This window comes from Homarus americanus, unplaced genomic scaffold (genome assembly GCF_018991925.1).
Source record: "Homarus americanus isolate GMGI-L3 unplaced genomic scaffold, GMGI_Hamer_2.0 scaffold32871, whole genome shotgun sequence".
NCBI lineage: Eukaryota > Metazoa > Arthropoda > Malacostraca > Decapoda > Nephropidae > Homarus > Homarus americanus.
Window position 1 is genome coordinate 4,776,113 of NW_024748870.1, and position 21,222 is coordinate 4,797,334.

The following is a 21,222-nucleotide window of genomic DNA, read 5'->3' on the forward strand; positions in this document are numbered from 1 at the left end:
TTGTGAACAGCCCCAGCATAGCTGTGAGTATTGCTTATGTGAGCATTGCTGTTGTGAGCAGCCTCAGTGTAGCTGTGAGTTTTACTGTTGTGAGCAGCCGCAGGGCAGCTATTAACATTGCTGTTATGAGCAGCCACAGGGCAGCTGTGAGCAACCTCAGGGCAACTATGAGTATTACTGTTATGAGCAGCCCCAGGTTAGCTGTGAGTAATACTGTTGTGAGCAGCCCCAGGGTACCAGTGAGTAATACTATTGTGAGGAGCCCCAGGTAGCTGTGAGTAATACTGTTGTGAGCAGCCCCAGGGTAACTGTGAGTAATATTGTTGTGAACAGCCTTAGGGTAGCTATGAGTATTGCTTTTGTGAGCATTGCTGTTGTGAGCACCCTCAGGGTAGCTGTGAGTATTGCTTTTGTGAGCATTGCTGTTGTGAGCAGCCCCAGGGTAGCTGTGAGTAATACTGTTGTGAGCAGCCCCAGGGTAGCTGTGAGCATTGCTGTTGTGAGCAGCACCAGGGTAGCTGTGAGAATTGCTGTTGTGAGAAGTCGAGGGGCAGCTATTAGCATTGCTGTTATGAACAGCCACAGGGCAGCTGTGAGCCACCTCAGGGCAGCTGTGAGCAGCCTCAGGGCAGCTGTGGACATTGCTGTTGTGAGCAGCCGCAGGGCAGCTGTGAGCATTGCTGTTGTGAGCAGCCTCAGGGCAGCTGTGAACATTGCTGTTGTGAGCAGCCGCAGGGTAGCTGTGAGCAGCCCCTGGGCAGCTGTGAGTATAGCTGTTGTGAGCAGCCTCGGGGTAGCTGTAAGTATTGCTTTGTGAGCAGCCTCAGGATAGCTGTGAGCATAGCTGTTGTGAGCAGCCCCGGGGCAGCTGTGAGCATTGCTGTTGTATGTAGCCTCAGGGCACCTGTGGGTATTACTGTTGTGAGCAGCCGCAGGGCAGCTGTGAACATTGCTGTTGTGAGCAGCCCCAGGGCAGCTGTGAGCATTGCTGTTGTAAGCAGCCCCAGGGCAGCTGTGAGCATTGCTGTTGTGAGCAGCCTCAAGGCAGCTGTGAGCATTGCTGTTGTGAGCAACCTCAGGGTAGCTGTGAGCATTGCTGTTGTGAGCAGCCCCTGGGCAGCTGTGAGTATAGCTTTTGTGAGCAGCCTCGGGATAGCTGTAAGTATTGCTGCTGTGAGCAGCCCCGGGGCAGCTGTGAGCATTGCTGTTTTGAGTAGCCTCAGGGCACCTGTGGGTATTACTGTTGTGACCAGCCGCAGGGCAGCTGTGAACATTAAGAACATAAGAATGGAGGAAACTGCAGCGGGCCTATTGGCCCATACTGGGCAGTCCCGTTTACACCCAACCCCTATTGCTCATATGAGCATCCAACCTATGTTTGAAGCAATTCAGCGTATTCGAGTTAATGATGATATTTGGTAACTTGCTCCATTCATCCACTACTCTGTTTCCAAACCAGTGTTTACCTATTTCACGCCTAAATCTAAATTTGTCTAACCTAAAACCACCGTTACGAGCTCGCTCCTGGTTGGATAGTTTGAGTACCTTTGTAATGTCCCCTTTGTTTAGCCCTGCCTTCCACTTATACACCTCTATCAGGTCGCCCCTCGCTCTACGTCTCTCAAGGGAGTGCAAATTAAGATGCTTTAACCTGTCTCTATACTCAAGGTTCCCAATGCCCGGGATTAGTCTTGTCATTCTCCTCTGAATTCTTTCCAAGGATCTATATAATTGCTGTTGTGAGCAGCCTCAGGGCAGCTGTGAGCATTGCTGTTGTGAGCAGCCTCTGGGCAGCTGTGAGTATAGCTGTTGTGAGCGGCCTCGGGGCATCTGTAAGTATTGCTGTTGTGAGCAGCTGTGAGTATTGCTGTTGTGAGCAGCCCCAGGGCAGCTGTGGGCATTACTGTTGTGAGCAGCCTCAGGGCAGATGTCAGTATTACTGTTATGAACATCCCCAGGACAGCTTTGAGCATTGCTGTTTTGAGCAGCCCTAGGTCAGCTGTGAACATTGCTGTGTGAGGAGCCCCATGTCATCTGTGAACATTGCTGTTGTGAGCAACCACAGGGCAGCTGTGAGCATTGCTATATATATATATATATATATATATATATATATATATATATATATATATATATATATATATATATATATATATGTATGTGTGTGTGTGTGTGTGTTTTGTAATAATTTTTGCTTAATGCAGGGTGGGTGGAAGGTGGTAATCTTTTAAGTTGATAGAATTCGGCGCATCCGATAATGTACACACACTGTATATTGATTAGTGTTCAAGGGGTAGTGTACAAGGAGTCATTCCAGTAATATACTTCTCTCGATAATCTACCCCAGGAACATTATCTCTACCGAGTGTGGGAAACAGCGGAAGACTAAGCAAAGAGGCAGATTTAAGGGGTTGAAAAGCACACACTCAAACCACAAGTGTAATCAAAATATTTATTGGTGTAGCTGACAACAGAGTTTATAGGGAAACAATATACATACTATAAAATGTATTTTTCAACTGAAGTACTTAAATGAAAAATAAACACAAATTAATGTTATGAAAGAATTACATATGGATCTGAGAGTATCTCCGAGATAACAACACTTTTAGTTGGGTCTGGAGTAAAAACTTTCTAACTTACTTCAATCTATTTCATTATATGCTGCAGCTAATGCAGAATATTATATATATATATATATATATATATATATATATATATATCGATAAAATCACACGGAAAATGGAAACAACGGAGCACCTTATCCATATATATATATATATATATATATATATATATATTAGAATGTAAAAAAGGGATAAGTGAGAGAGGTGGGAGTATGTATCACTGGTGAAATAGGATAAAAGAGAGTGAGTGAGGGTATGGAGGGGAGAGAGGGAGAGCATAGTACAGTCGTGAAGTGTTGTGGGATGATAAATAGGAAGAGAGAGAGAGAGAGAGAGAGAGAGAGAGAGAGAGAGAGAGAGAGATAACTAAATTGATAAATGGACTGACGGACTGCCAGTGAAATAAAAATGAAAGATAGACAAACAGAAAAAAGACAGGCAAGTTTATATAAATAAATGCACTCACAAAAATACAGGTAAATAGATAGACGTATACAAAGAGAGAGAGAGAGAGAGAGAGAGAGAGAGAGAGAGAGAGAGAGAGCGTAGTTATTGGCTGAAATTTATATAAGAATAAAAAAATTTTTACATTAGATTATAAAATACTTTTAGTACACAAATATAAAAATACTTAGCAGGTGGCTCCGGTTCACCAATTTATGTATCAGGTTCATAAGGATGTTCAACACAATATGTATTGCTGATATAGTGCTAATTAATATTATTGTATGAATTTCTAGTAGGAATTATATATATATATATATATATATATATATATATATATATATATATATATATATATATATATATATATACTTATATATATATATATATATATATATATATATATATATATATATATATATATATATAATAAATAAATATATATATATATATATATATATATATATATATATATATATATATATATATATATATATATATATATAGTATTGCATTTGCATGGCACTGTACAGTTGAGGGATAATCTGCCGATTAAGCCTTAATTTGCAGCGGATTTTATGGCGAATAACAGAAACGTTCTTATATTCTTTTTCTCTTGCCATAATATCACAGAAAAATAAACATTGATGACAACACAAACTTCCATACAAACATTTCAGTATTTATTGACTGTGCTTAGCTGATCTTGCAAAAGTGGTTTACGGTGAGTTAGCGAGTTCAGTGAAGATAGTGTTTCTTATGGTTAATTAATTACACATAGTAACAAACCGTCTCTCATCTTGTATTTTAGTAAGACATTTTAGAGTACATTTTAGTTGTTTAGCACACAAACGTACACACACACTCACGCATACAAACGCGCACAGAAACACACACACACGCACACACACACCTCATGAACCATACACACAATTTCCATATATATACTATATTCAGGGATATACTCGTATGTGTTCTTCAGAGACTAATTATTTTAAAACGGTTATTCTCAATAGTAACTGTAAATATTGACTAAATCAACAGATATTTTCACACTGTCAAATTCACTCCAAAGATTATTAATTCAGTCAGGGTGAAAATAACAAAATCAAACTCAACTCTGCGCTACTGATGAAAAGCAATTTTGACCTTAAAAGTTAGATTAGATTAGGTTAGGTTGTTAGGTTTGATTTGGTTAGGATTAAGTTGTAATAGATTAGCTTTGGTTAAATTAGGTTTGTTTGGTTAGTCTCTTAAGTTAGGTTAAATTATGTTATGTTTGATATGAATTGGTTCAGTTTAGGTTGGGTTAATTTAGGTTAGGTTAGTTAGGTTAGGATAAGTTAGGTTAGGTTAAGTTTGGTTTGGTTTATTTCATCTGTAAGGCCAAATCTTTTGAAAAAAGTACCAGTATATTAATTGTTTTTACGTGAATGAAATAATTACATTGTATTTTGAAATGAGTTATCAGTTCCTACTCATTATTCTTCTACGAATACATAAAATAATTAAAAAATGCGAGAAAAATTATTGATAAAGAAAGCTAAACCCCCAAAAAACGATACAATCTGCGTTGTTATTAAATTCGATTATTAAAATATCGGCGTATGAATATCTTCCCAATAACAGGAAATTTTCTTTAGGGTAAATCTTATAAACTCGATTAAATATAATCTCACCTAAGCCTTAATATTCCTACGCCAAGGAACAATGCCTGCAATAGTTTATCTTTAGAATAAAAAGGACAGAATATGATTAAATAAAATATCTAAATACCTGTACACTAATACTGACAGCGTTCTCCATGATGATAATATCTCGAGAAATATTATGTAATCAGATGAAAAATATATTACGAAATACTTGTGCGTAAAAATAAGCTGAAAAAAATAATAGATTGCTTTTCTTTCTTTGCAATTTATATTAAGAATTTCAAATAAAAGACGCATGATCGGGTGAACAGCAGGAGGACCCACACCCCTCCTGTCTTTATCATAAACAAAATCAATTAATATTAAAGATAAAACGATAAGACATAAATTCACACTAACGAATCACTTGTAATATCTACATAGATTTTGTAGTAATAGAAGAATTTTTTACCGATTACTGAACACGAAGAATCGGTAGAAAAACAAATTCTTCAAGTTTTAATTCTAGATTTATTTTTTATGCTTGAATCCAGGACTCAGTAGTTTACACATCCAATGATTAACATATTTTTCTTTCAATTCATTTGAAAACTCTAAAATTAACGCTAGAATTATTTTCAAAGGACTTTTAAACTTAATAGTTATTATTTCTCCTTTAAACAAATAATTTTCAAAAGACTCCTCGCATCCACACCTAAACATTAATATTTTTATGAACAGGAATATCATAAGGCAAAAGTTTTATTTTCTTATAGTTTTCGGAGTATATCAGAATATTTCTTAGCACTTCCCTATTTTGTAAGATAAACTTCATAAAAAGTGCTGAAACTGTTGCCATCTGTTTTAGAGGTTTTACCTATTTTGTGTATCCATTAACGTGATTTTCTATATAATTGCTGTTATTTTTATCATTTGGAACATCCTTACATCCTTATTATTGCTACTACTACTACTACTACGAATAATAATAATAATAATAATAATAGTAATGATAATCTTATTATTAATATCATTATTATTTTTATTTTATATATCCAATCGTCTATTATCGAGGAGGTGTCGTGTCTGGAAGGGTGTTGCTGCCCTTCGTTGCTCCAGGGCACCACACCCACCTGTGCTAACTCTAATTTATCAACAGATTTTCATGTCACCAGAACGCACGTGCTACCTAAACGTGAGGATGCGGCTTCATAATCTGTAAAATCTCGCCCAAAAATGTGGAGAAACACTTCCTGTTATTTGCGCTGTAATTAATAATAATAATAATTCAGTATAGCACGTGTAGACTCCCTTAATGATTCATTATTCATTAAGAGTACACACGCACATATTGATGAGTCATTTAATACGACTCAGAGATGGCATTATTGAAAAAGTAATTATAAAATATTTCAAAAGCCTATTCTAACATGTTTTTATTTTTATAATAACCATGATCTCCTTTATTTTATGTCCTGGCTGCTTCATCCTCTCTGGTGAAATTCCTGTGAAACATAATTGCATTCCTGATTTTGTAATATATATAACTGAAAGGCAAGATTATCATATACAATGAGGAGTTAGCTGATTCACAGCCAATTATCGACTGGAGATCATAATAAGGATAACGTGAACAAGGGAGCTATGTACTGAGTCTGGTCCAGCACTCATCTCTCTCAGACACAAAACATGAGGTGGTTTAATGTTTTAATGTACAGTACTGTACTATAGTATGTAACCTCCTGAGGATAAAGGATTCCCTTGTTAGGAGATAAAGGCTGCAGTCTTATAAGATCTTCGCACTTCGTATTACAATCGTGTCGAAAAGTTCATCCCAGAGGATGATCAGTCCTCAAAGTATGTTGTCTTCAGAGATACGACTAGTCTAGCATTAGGAAGATTAAGATACCATTTACTAACATACAGGCCTGGAAATTTGTTTGTAAATCCACCAGTTCTCTCGCTTTAGTAACGATCACTATTTTACAAGAGTTATTCAAGGTTGGAACCTTCGTCTAGAATGGCCTTGAGTCACAGAAATAATATGCAGCAAGCCTCGAGGTTTACCCTTGTTGGCACTATCACTGCCAGGTCCACCATACCCGGCTGGCCACACTATCTGTTAATAATACATACATAAACATACATACGTACAGGTATTACCACGTATCACATGACTGATACAATCACGCATGCATACAGAAACACACACACACACACATATATATATATATATATATATATATATATATATATATATATATATATATATATATATATATATATATATATATATATATATATATATAATATGGAATTTGGACTGACAGAGTAGTATTTAGGTTAAGAGTTTGGCTTAGACAGGATTTCGTCAAAGTGGGCGATGGAGGATTGGGGTGTACCCCCAAAACGAGAGAGCGATACTGCACGTGGCGTCCTCACATGTCTAATCTCATATTGTAAGGCTGGATAAGGTTGTTGTAAAGAGCAAATGGCTGAGAGGAATGTAGTTTTGCTGTATATGACATATTGAGGTGTGAAGAACGAATTTATAATAATTTTGCAGCTGTGCTGCCTTCCTTTTTCTTTCCCCAAAAGACTATGGCAAGAATATTACCAACTGTATAGAGAATCATTATATATTCCCAAAACTCCATAACGCTTTAGCTGATGATATTGTGTTGTAATGGTTTTTTTAATAGATACAATCCACCAAGTTAACAATTAACTTTATGAACTGCTTAATTTTCCCAGACTTGCATCACTTATAGCGAGGAGTGTTGCCTATGGCGTCTTCATAAGAACACGGTTGCTCTGTTACCTTATGATTGTATGTAAGCTTTAACTAACACTTAAATAATAACGATCATTATCTTCCAGAACTTACAGCCATAACTTTAACATGGTATAATATTTTAAGTACAAACATTTATATCGTACAAATAAACTGAAGAATTCTGAAACTATAAGTTGAGGAAATTCTACAGGTTCTATCAATGAATCCTATTCCACCTGTCACTCATCTCAACAAACTCATCAGATTTCTTTTTCTCTTTTTTGACGGACACGTGAATATATATACACAAAGAAATCATAATATGTGAGAGTAATCAACAAAGGCTTAAAAGGCATCACCAGGTCCTTCCTATAGAAATTTATCTCTGGTGGTTATAAGGAAGGAAATAAAGAGACGATTTACTAATGTTATCTCGATGGGTATTTTTTTTATCAGGAAAAGATGGTTCAAAAAAATATCAATAGTTATCCACACTCAAGCGCAATAATTGTACATCATAATGATTAAAATTCAATATCATTCTCAATTTTTAGAATTTGTTATCGGGGGTAGAAATTGCCCTTGTGTATTGAGCTTAAAAAGGCCTTAGTCACTGAAGCCCATTAATATATTATAACAAGAATTCGAATCCATGTGATTATTTTTTGGGGGGGATAAGGGAGTTAGGGAAGGGTATTACTGGAATTCATAAAAAAAACCCAATATATACGAAGGGGAAACGGCCATGACCCCATCCTATGCAAAGGATCCATGACAGGTTTTGCTGTAATCCTGTTTACAAACCGCCCTTGGTGGCCGGGAAAGTCGTGTAGTGTGTGACTGCGACGTATTTTTGCCCCAAAGTTCCATATTGTCCTCATTATTATTACTGCGGAGATAAACTCGAGATGACCGACTTACTCAACAATAGCAAAGGTTTTTAAGAGATTAACAAAGGACGGCCTATACTGATTATTTTGAAATTGAGTAAAGATAAGATACAACAGATTTTAAAAACAAATTCAAAATACCAAGAATAAAAAAAAAATCACATGACGTCCTTAATAGAGCTTTCTTAGTCTGCCTCAGCATATTATTACCAACGTAGGTGAACTAAATTCCACTGCGGTAAGGAAACCGAAACTATAGTGTATTGCAGTTAGTGAAGAAAGAACGTAGACTAAGATCAAAACTTTGTAACAATGAAGAAAAGGTGAGGCAGAAGAAAGTACAGAGAAATAAGTATTGCAGACATTGGAACCTTGGACGCCTGAAAGATAAAGCAAAGGGACTTGCGGCAGGAAATTAAGGAGATTTAGATCTTAACCAGTTTATGGCCAGACTTACAGAGTGTAGCACTGGTGAGTATGAAGAACAACGCTGGGTACACGAAATAAAGAGAAACAAAGTTGTGTTAAAAGAGCTGTATTCTTAAAAAAAACATTAGAAATTGTAAGACGAGACAAGATGGCGAATAAATGGAAAAAAATCCATCGTCAAGCTGTTAACAACGGAGAGAGGAAAACAACGGAGAGAGGACACTAAAAAAGACAAAAACCCCAAGTTTGAATTCCTACAATGGTCATATCTGTAGAAGAATGTAAATATTGCATCAGTTGAACACTTGAAGAGCTGAAGTGTTGACTGGTATATCAACAGTTTCAGGAAGTCTTCGGAAAACTTGAAAAAAAAAGGAAAAACTCGTTTGTATAAGAATATGTGCAAGAAGGAAGAAAGAATGATTGGCTGATAAAAATAATGTTATTCCACCACAGAAAAACCTTCACGCACTCTGGATCATCATACAAAATGGCTGATCATACAAGAGTTCAGAACCATGCTAAGTGCATTGACAATGGCAGCATGAGGCGATGACAACTGCATTGGAAGAAATCACTTCAAATGCAGAAAATAATGAAGAAGGAGAAAAAGTTTGACAGATGATAATGAATGGAATAAGTAGACATGATTTTAGTAAAGAGTTTAGATTTTTATGGGCACTGAGAATGTTTGCAAGAGATTAAACTGAATAAATTTGATAAAATTTCTAAAAATAATGGTTGGAGTTTATTAAAAGCATTGAAGTGACTGAATAAAACAAAAAGCATAAGATGGTGAAAGTCATGCAGCAGGTTAATGAGAGAGTCCAAGACGGAGGAAAGTTCCTTACGGGTAAACGCTGTATGGATGATTTAGAAATGATTGTCATTACTAAAGAAATACTAGAGAGGTTGACTGACGTTGTGAACGATTTGGCATAGTACAGTTGTATGAACAGTATTGTACAGAATATGATACGAATTTCGAATAAAGGAATTAAGTGCTCTCGATACTAAGAAAGCTGGCCAGAAAGGTAATTTCAAATACTTGGAAGTCTTAATTATAGACGACAGAAGATGCGATGTAGAGTAAGATGAAGGGTCGGGGTGGCGAAGGATAAACTATTAAGTTGAAGAAACTTTGGTCGGATAGGATAAACTTTAATGAAGACAAGGGTTGTTGAGTATAGCTCAGAAGCATGGACTCTTAAAAAGGCTAAGCTGGGTGGTTAAATCTTTAGAGATGAAGAAGTTCTATTAACTGTTAGTAAAATAGGAAAGCTGATGAAGATGAGCTTGAGGAGGAAGAATTAGTCGTCTGAACATATTCTACGAGGCATCTCGTTACTGTAGGATGCTGTTCAAGGAAGGGTGGAAAGAAAACGACTATGAGTAAGACTGGTAACTGGTAGGTTGAAAACCCTAAAGGATGGATAATGTTTGGAGATAAAACATGGAGGATATATCACTGCGTTTCATAAACTAATGCCTTTAAGTGTTTCTTATAGATTAGTAAATACGCGCATCATCATCAATTAAAAAATAATAAAAATTCATCTCTTTAGTTTGGTTTTGAGAAGAGTGAAGATGAAAACGAAAGACCTGTTACCAGACACAGCAACAACGACGATTAACGCAGAACTTTTCTCAACACCACCTACTTATCCCTGATATTGATATAACTAAGCCGGTATATTAATTTTTCCTTCAAAAAACAAATGAAAGGAGTTGCGTTTGTCATAATACTGTGTCGAAGGAATTCTGGCAGTCATCTTTTACCATAACTTACTAAAAGTTGTTGGAACCCTCTCACGTACACATCCACAAAAGCTTACTGTACGTATCTTTGAAAAGCTGATCCCTGGGTTGTAGCTTGAGTTAGTTAATAGAAGATGAGGCCATGCGACTTTCTTTACCACGTGCTCTAATAATAGGTTTTTCATTAGAATATTTCGAGTTTTTGGTAAAGATTTGATAGCATAGTACACCTGAGAGAATCTATTTTCTAAGCTAAAAGTTTAATGAAAAAAGATATTCCTACATCACCTACAAAAAAGACTTTACCTCTGCCTGGTGTTAATTAAGATCAAGGAGTCATTTCGTGTATAATGAGACCAGTCGACCCTTCAGAGACCGAGTTACTACTTATACCGTGTATATTATCGGCATAACCAAGAACGTAATATAAAGGTTAATTAGGTCCTTTTCCTTGTACATTTTACAAGTCGACAATTATAAAACAAACTGTTGATAACAAGATCATCTATATATGTAGATCTTATGTAATTCTACGAGTACATAGATCTCTCTCCTGGACATGACACACAAAACATAACCAGGAAAAAGACGAGCAAGACGTGTCATCACAAAAATTGACCTCCCGTCATTTGTCTACCCCAATAGCCGTATCCCGCTGTTCTTCCTTACACTCTAACGTCCTTGCCTGATGAAAATCAATGGTCTGTGCCCCTTAATTAAGATTATATCCAGTCACTCTAATGTATGACACAACAATAGCATCAGTTTTCAGGAGCATAAGATCTAATTTGAGTTACCTTTTAACTTTCGATTATAACAGATAAATGAAAATATTTCTATTTTTTTTATTAATTTCCATCATCCCTTCATTCTCCTGAAGCCAATGAAGATTTTTTAAGGAAAAGAAGGCAATTGTATCAAGCACAGGTTTCCGTATGTGGAAGATTAGTTAAAGGTACGCGCTCTTCCCGTTGTGCTTTTCCCGTTGTGTGTTAGTTCATTTAGATATATACACACACGTCTCCTAGGCGTCCACATAGTTAATTACCAAGGGAGGTGTCCGATAACTATCAACGTGACCTGATATTATGGATGAGCGACGATGGTGGCATGCATCAGGCAGGAGTTGGGTCACCTGACCTTAAGCCGGCACTCAATATTCTCAAGGTGATTGTCACCTTTTTCATGCGTTTTTTTAATCGATTTTTATCTACTTTTTATTATTATCTTGAAGCCGCTTCTTGTTGTAGTCTAATATATGCTCTTAAGGACACGTGATGGATTAATATCATGGGAGAGATTGTAGTGTATTGTTCTGGAAGACAGGGGGAGGCAGGGAAGTGATGCTCAGAGGGGGTGAGTGACTACGGCAGGAGAGGGGAGACCCGGCTCATTATTCTCATTATCGAAGGAAAATTAGTCGAAGCGCTTGTGCTTGAGGAGACGTGAACCTTGAAGCGCTTCCTCGTGACATGGGGAGGTCATTAGTTAGGAGCATGAATATGGAGACTCGGATCACTCAATTCTCTACTAAACCAATAATTATTCTTTCAATATTTATGTAAGTTATGTGGCGAGAGTGAGAGTATATACATATTTAAACAAGTTAAGGTTAGCTAACGACAGAGTTAAGATGCCTAAGCCTTCAAGCGGAGGAGATATCACTTAAGAGTTGAAACAGAAATAACAATTATAAGTTTCATGAACAAACTATAACATTAGAATTCTCTTTAAATGTCACTAAACATTATCAAGGTGGTTAACTTACACAGTCGGAGAATTTTTTTTTCTGTATTTGTTGAAGAACCACAGCACTGCAAACGTGTTACTAGGTGACAAGGAATATAGACTGACCAAAAAAAAAAAGCTACAGTGGTTAACAAACAGAACCAAATAAAAAAAAGAAAAAAAAAAGAGCTTCATGGAAAATAAAAATACAGTAGAGAGGCGAGGGAGGGGAGAACTGACAGCTGAAGTCAACATTCACAACGCGTCGTACAAAGGTCAAGAAGACAGAGAGTGTAGCGCCTGTCTTGCTCACCATTGTTATCTTTCTTTATTCACGCGATTGTTTTTTTTTATGTATTTATATAATTTTTTTCTTATTTTATGAAGTTTTGTGCTTCGTTATTCCTGCTTGGATATTTGTTGTAATTCTTGCAGTGCTGTCGTGAAACCATCTACCAAATAATCAATAATGGTGAATTCAACATCTTAAGGCAAGTTTAACTCGTTGTCTGTGTTACTTTTAAATAATGTAGTCCTCTTATGTCTGTTGTCTCTGGAATATTCTCTCTGTCCTTCGTAAACTTTATTTTAACTAGACTCTTGGCGTTCACTTAGCCTCTCCAAAGACCAACCTACAACCTTTCTTAACAATAATCTCTTTGTGGAAGATACAACATCCACCTCGTACATTTTATTATTTAGTGTATTTCTTTTGTGTTTTACTTTGACAAGACTTTACTGAAATACTGCGGTCTGTCACACTATCCCAGCATCACCCACAGAGTCCTCAAAACAAGTAATAGAATATTTTAGGGAATTTATATAGTATCGTCAGTAACTACTTTATGACGAAATAGAAAGTAGTAGTGTATTGTAATGTTCGCCCCAAGTCTTGCGGTGTCCTATCACCCAGTTTCACATACAAAAGTCTTGTTTTCATCATTACTTTCTCCTCTACATCTTTTTTTTTTTAATATTGTAAATCCTAACATTGATACTATCGTCTTCCTCAGTACGCATTATTCTTACTGTATACATTGTAGTTGACCCTCACTCAGAACTTGTCACCTTCTACGCCGTCTTTTCACACATTTCCTTGTTATTAGTCCATAGTTCTCGACCAAACTCACTTCAGTGTTATGTTCAGTTCCTCACCAATTTCCTTTACATCTTTCCCGTTATCATCTTGACAGCCTCTATAGATCTTCCTAATTACTATTTTCTCTCCCCATGTATCTTTATCAAGTGTCCTTTTCCTTAGCATTTTGCCTTTTCTGCCCCCCAACACCCCTTGGTCTTATGTTACGGCTAAGTCTTCATTTCTATTTATCAGTTATATCCTTCAGCGGTTTTCGGTGTTTATCTTAACTTCGTTTCTTATTTTCATTCTACTTATATAGTATTTCCCACAGCTTCTCACTACAGTTCTACGAGTAATTTTTCCGTCTCTTGCCGAAACTGATTTACGCTACTTTTTAGTTGGTATTTACATTAGATGCTACACTTCGTCTTGTTTAGTTCATATTCTATCAGTTTTTCTTCGGTGTTAATTCGTATCAAAATCCTTGTACCTCCCATTAAACACTTGTCCCACACTTCCTCCACATGCTTAAGATAGAAAAAGAAATTTAGGTATCCAAGATCCCGGTTTTTCTGTCATAAGTTGGTTTGTCATCGGATTATCATCATACTAGCAATCATGATAGAGCTTCAGACAGTATGACATATAACTTGTTTCTTCGTGTTGTCTCTCGTATCTTTATCCATATTTTGCTAAAACTCTATGAATAAGTAAAATTAAAATTGACTATAACTACATTAAGTTTTCTTCCTACTTATTTTGTTCTTAATATCAGACAAACATATTATCAGATGTACTCGTAACTGAAAATATTAAAGCTAGAACCTGGGAAAGTAACTTTGATAAGAACACCTCGACACACTAGAAGGCTTCACGTATTCATAGTTTATAATATGTGAAAAATTATCCATATTTATAAGAATTATTACGGTATATCACTAAAGATCTGTTTTAGTGAGTATGATCTTAGGCATAATTATTCGCTGTTTTCTGTGTTTTTTTCGCTGATAAAAATATAAGCAGACTTTGCGTTCTCGGGAACACACTAAATCAGCTCGTCTGAAGAAACAGAATCAGGCGAGATGTAATATTCATGATCTACAGCTGCATCTACACTACATTATCGGGGGATACAAGCCATCAGCTAACACCATAACAATTAACGTCGTAGATGAAGGTGAATGTACAACAAATACCTAAGTTGAAGTTAAAGGTCCTCGGGATTAATCCATCATAATAACATTTCACCTTGATATTACAAATTAATTAAAGCTATTCTCCATTAAGAGGAATCGCTAGAGTGATCAATACACTATCAGTCATCCCTATGCAGGTAGATCTCAAGAAAAGGGATGCTCTTCTCAAGTGTCATATAAATTATTCTAGCTTCACCTACTGTATTATAGTTACGTTCACGTGTAAGAATATTCTCAAGACTCCTAGACAGTACCAGTATGACACAAAGATATTTCCTGACAACACCACCAGCAAGATGTCACTTGTTCTTGGTTTTACCTCAGGCTCCGGAGACTGTCAAGACCACTGGCCAAATTCTTAACACCTTTAGAAACGCTGATATAATTGCATTATTTGTTTTCTATCGATGTGGAGGCTTTTGCATAGTAGTTTAGGGTAATTATGACGCCGAGATCTTATTGGTAAAACGATTAAATCATGATCTACAACACCATAGGGATGGCATGATAAACGCTGTACCTCTGAGCACCACTTCCACTCAGGCACCTGTGTAACAGTAGGTTGTATTGAAACCTTGTCGGGAAAAAATATTGAGAAGGAAACTTATATCAGTTTACTCAGGTCCATTTGAGTAATTTGGTAAAATTTTTGTATATTTATGAAAGTTTGATGATTCTGAAAAAATGATGAGTGGGGATATTTTACTCTTAGATACCACACAGGTGCCATTTACCGAAAATTATGTCGTATGTAATAATGTGGAGGAAACCTATTAAGTTACACCAAGATGCATCGAGATGATTATTATGGCAAATGAATTAATAATAGTACAATTTTAAGGATATTTGTAGATCAGACAGTTTTTATTGTTGTAAAAGTCAAGTGATTGATTGAGGTGTCTTCGTTGTGACACTAATACAGTCAGCGTACACACACACACACACACACACACACACACACACCAGTCGTAGTGGAGTATATCGTTAGATTAGGTTAGGTTAGGTTAGGTTAAACCATGAGTTGCGATGTATTACAATATGCCATGAAAGACAGTCACTTGTAAGACAAAGCCAAGTAGAAAAAAATATAATTCAATAATCACTAATATGAAAATTATGGAAGAAAGAATATAAAAGAAAGTTAAGTGACACTGAAAAGACACTACAATAAACTTTGAAGAGACAGTCACCGGTGTCGGAATAAACCATCGGGAAACAGACACAACAATAAACCTTAGAAAGAGAGACACTACAATAAACCATAGAAAGAGAGACACACCAATAAACCATCGGGAAACAGACACTACAATAAACGATGGGGAAACAGACACTACAATAAACCTTAGAAAGAGAGAGACACCAATAAACTATGGGGAAACAGACACTACAATAAACCATAGAAAGAGAGACACACCAATAAACTATGGGGAGACAGACACTACAATAAACCATAGAAAGAGAGACAATACAATAAACTATGAGGAAAGAGACACTACAATAAACAATGGGGAAGCACACTACAATAAACCATAGAAAGGGAGACACTACAATAAACCATAGGAGAAAAAAAAATACTAAACCAGGAAAGAACAGTTAATGGAAGTATGAGTTAGGAAGCTCACACTACAATCTTACTTTACACAAAAACTAAAGCGTCCTCTTGATTTTCAGCTTCAAAGTTAGAGTGTTGTAGGTCAGGGTAGGTTAAAAAATATGGCGGGGTGGTAGAAGACAATATCCACATGCAAGAGGGGGGAAATTCTCCCAGTACCCAAGAATAATCTTTAGTTTCTTCTCTGAGAGTAACTTAACTAACGGAAGATGAAGCCCACTTTAGAGAGAGAGAGAGAGAGAGAGAGAGAGAGAGAGAGAGAGAGAGTCTTCAGAACAATTACAGATTTAGGTAAATATAAAGTTATAAGGTTTTACATTCGGTTACAGTATGCTAATTTACCTTCAAATATATACAAACCTATACTTATTAAGTATAATTATATAATTTTTTGCTATGTTGAATCATCGATAAAAGACAAGTTTTCGTCAAAATCAAAAGAATTGATATACAAAACTACTGTATGTGAGATCTAAACAAACGGTCGAGAAAAAAAACTCATTAATCCATCAATTTTAGGGTAAAACTGCAAGAAAATACATTGTTAGCTCAGCGTAACAATACTTAATTCAAACAAATACCCGATAACACTTATAAATTTCAAACTTTATGATTCTAAGACCTTCGCCGTCCACTCTTGCACTATAATCAAGGAAGGCAAGATCAGGATAATGTTGTTGATGTTATAATATATTACTGCACTTCAACAAATAAGGTCTTTCAGCGCGTATCATTATTTAGTACAGTAAATATCACTACACCTCTCCTTAATGGTTAAACAGAGAATGGGAACAGAATCAGAAATGAGATATGGAAGCTATATAAATCATGAAAATGGGTGATAAGAAAATATACGGAGGCAGATATGAATTTATTATTTAGGTTAAGAGGCTGAGGAGTAATAATGAGTGTAGTACCTGACGAAATATTGGTAAATGGGATAAAAGAGACACACTACTGAAGGTGGGATAAAAGTGATGATAGAGAAAGGTAGAGAAGACAGTGAACAAAGATCAAGTATAAACTAATTTTACCATACGAAGAATTATATGGTTTTAACAGGATGAACAGTTCAACGGAGCACAAAAATAATTCATTCACTATATTGCTGAATTCATATTTTTTTTTTACAGTGAAGAACAAAACAACGACCTTTATATATTGCTCGAACAGGAGGGATATGAACATGTGGAGAAACAAATAGTGATAATCGTGTTAGACCCATTACTAACACTATCCCATTACTGTTACATGCGATTAGTATTACTATCTACAATATTGATGCATTTAACATTGCTTCTACTACTACTACTACTACTACTACTAACTTTTGTCATGTTTCTGCTGTTTCTACGACGTTATTCTCTCACAGGCTCTACATTTTAAGTAATTCTGCTTTTATTAATAGCACTAATACCTTCATTACTATAAATTGCTATATTATTAGCATTACTATGATACATATAAGCATCATTACCAACACTACCAACACCTGTTGTTACTCCCACTCCAAATTCCTTCATACAGTACCATTGTAACCACTAATTCAAGTAATGCATTTATGTCACCATGAAAAACAGAACATTTACATGGAAAGAATTTGATCACATAAATGAAAATTAAATAATGTAATAATGGTCTCTAACCCTATAACTTCTGACACAAGCATAAAGCCAAACGTGTGCTGAATGAGGAAAGTTCTGCCTCGCTAAGGAAGAGAAAGCCATCTATATGTGTGTGTGTGTGTTATAAAGTATTACTTTGCTACAACAACTATAGTCTTTCAATGTGTATACTGGATAAGTATATACACTAGACATCAACAATAAAGAATTCTGAGCTGGACGAAGATGTTATCAGTCACACAGACAGTGTGTTGTGGTCAGCCGGACGTGTGACAAATGATAGCCGGCTGGGGAAGACATGTCTGTCTGGGAGAGATAGACTAGACAGTGGGTGGAAAGGGTCGATAAATATGTCTCCGGGGCCTTAGTTCAACAGATGTTACCTCAAGAGATGATTTGAGACATGGCGTTTTGTATACGTGGATGCGGAACGTTGTAGCTAGTGTGACAATCCTCACTTTTTACCACACGCCACTAGCAAGGCCAGGATGTGAATTAGTATTTTGAGAAGTTTTAATCGCTTGATCCACCTCGTGAAGATTTATATGGAAGAATGGACAACAACATTGTTGTATTATTATTATTATTATTATCATTATTATTATTATTTTCCTATTTAAATTTGTAATAATTATATACATTACTATTAACAAAAACATTATTTCTAATATAATTTATTATTGTAACAGGCGTATTCGTAACGGTATGTGTAGTTTTAATGGCAGCAGTAGCATTAATTACAAGAACACTGATAAAATGATAGTACGGTAGTAGACTAATAGTACTAGCAGTAAGCTAATGATGGTAGCTTCAGGATCACTAATATAAAAAAAAATAATGGTTGTCGCAAATTCATTATCAGTGGATGATAATTGTGTATGATAAGTAGTTGAAGCCTTATGGAGGTTAATACTATACTGGTTCCATCATTAGTCTACTAGAATAATACCTGTAGTATCACGCTTCCAGTAGTATAGTCATTAATTGTAGTGAGACCAACAATCATGAGAGTAGCAGTGGTAATGGTCTTAATGCAGGTAGTAACAGGTTTATTTATATTAATAGCAGTTTACTGGCAAGACCAATATTGAATTAACACCATTCGTAATTGCTGGAAGGAAATAGTAGTTGCGATCAAAGTTGTTGTCTTTGTCGTAGAAGAAACAGTTATCGAGCTAGTAGTACTCGGAATAGTAGTTGTTGAAAGTTGCAGTTCAAATGCTGTAATGGTGGCAGGGTTGTTTGTGTTAGCTGAGGGAATGATGACAGCACCAGATCCAGGAGTAACAGTAGTAGTGACAACATACTCTTAATTAGTAAGTTATTACCAAAGAGCTGTATATCTCCTAATATTACCTTGGTGATGATTATTGTAATTATTGATCGACTGTAGCATGCGCGCTTAAGGAAATTTAATGTTTCAGCGCAGTAATACCCTCTTAACATCAATAACATGTTGTTCCACATAGCGATAAAGTAGAGTGAGAGTCTTCAACTCCTCTGGACAGATCCAGTCTATTAGAGCTAATCACCACTCAATGAAAACTGGTTTCTTTCTTCATCTCTTTACTATCTACCGCTAATCATCCCCTCTCTTTATTCTACAACTGGTTTCTTACTTATTGTTTTCTTGAATTTAATTCCATAATGCTATTCCTGTTTGACACTCCAGGTGACTAGTCCATTGAGAGCCAGCGACGATGTGTTAGGTCTTTTTATAAGAACATAACTTAGTCCCTTTGTTTATTGCCCACCAGCTCTCATTAATGGATTAACTCGTTCATAGACCAACCCCCTCCCCTCTCCCTATTGCTACTGCTGTCACTTTTTCTTCAAATTATACTATTCTACTACTGATGCCGCTGTGAATACTAATATTGATGTTACTGATTTTGTTGTAACTACTACTACTACTACTAACACTACTGTTGTTTCTTTTTCTTTTTTTAACGCGGCCTCCAGCCTCTCCCAATAGCCACACCTTCGCCGCCATTTTATTACCTTAATATTAAGTATCCTAATATATAAGTAGCTGTCCTAGCTGTGTTGAATTAGTTGAGCCGCAGATCTATGTGGCATTCAGTGACTGTAGCCTCATAGTCAATATCTGCAGCTGTTGTTTCCTACTACTGCTATTATTAGTATACTACAGTTACTGAATACCGCATAGATCTACGGCTCAACTAACTCAACACAGCTAGGGTAGCTACTCTTGGATTAGGATACTTAATATTAAGGTAATAAAATGGCGGCGAAGGTGTGGCTATTGGGAGAGGCTGGAGGACTGCTATTACTACTACTGGTGCTGTTAAATTATTTGTAATGCTGTTGCCACAGCTACTTCTAGCTATTACTGATTCTATTATCACTACCACTACTACTACTGTACTGTTTATTGATGCTGTTGTTACTACTACTACTGTTTATTGATTCTGATTTTACCACTACTACTACTGCTGTTTATTGATACTGTTGTCACTAATACTACGGGAGCTTATTGATACTGTTGCCATCATTACAGCATTTGAACTGCAACTTTCAACAACTACTATTCCGAGTACTACTAGCTCGATAACTGTTTCTTCTACGACAAAGACAACAACTCTGATCGCAACTACTATTTCCTTCTAGCAATTACGAATGGTGTTAATTCAATATTGGTCTTGCCAGTAAACTGCTATTAATATAAATAAACCTGTTACTACCTGCATTAAGACCATTACCACTGCTACTCTCATGATTGTTGGTCTCACTACAATTAATGACTATACTACTGGAAGCGTGATACTACAGGTATTATTCTAATAGACTAATGATGGAACCAGTATAGTATTAACCTCCACAAGGCTTCAACTACTGTACTTATCATCCACAATTATCATCCACTGATAATGGATTCGTGAGAATCATTATTTTTTTTTCAGTTTAGTGATCCTGACGCTACCATTATTAGCTTATTGCTAGTACTATTAGTATACTACTGCACTATTATTTCATCAGTTTTTATAATTGATGCTACAGTTACTACTACGTCTGTTAATGATAATAAATTATAATATAAATAATTATTTTGATAAGAGTAATATATATAAATATTACAGCTTTAAAGATAATAATAATAATAATAATAATAATAATAATAATAATAATAATAATAATAATAATAATGATAATAATAATAATAATAATAATGATAATAATAATAATAATAATAATAATAATAATACCATGTCGTTGTCCATGCTTCCATATAAGTCTACACGAGGTGGATCAAGCAATTAAAACTTCTCAAAATACTAATTCACATCCTGGCCTTGCTAGTGGCGTGTGGTAAAAAGTGAGGATTGTCACACTAGCTACAACGTTCCGCATCTATTTAATTCTCACACTGGGCTGAGTCAACTCCCTATGTATACAAAACACCA

The 21,222-nt window shown here is 35.8% G+C and overlaps 1 protein-coding gene across 1 annotated transcript in view; it reads right to left on the reverse strand.

The window, feature by feature from the left end:
• Nucleotides 1–249: 249 nt before the first annotated feature.
• The window catches only part of LOC121853134, a 93,916-nt gene continuing 72,943 nt past the window's right edge, over nt 250–21,222 (reverse strand). The window contains exon 2 of the mRNA XM_042347076.1: nt 250–1,264. Coding sequence (XP_042203010.1) covers nt 250–1,264 — 1,015 coding nt within the window. The remainder of the gene's footprint in view (nt 1,265–21,222) is intronic.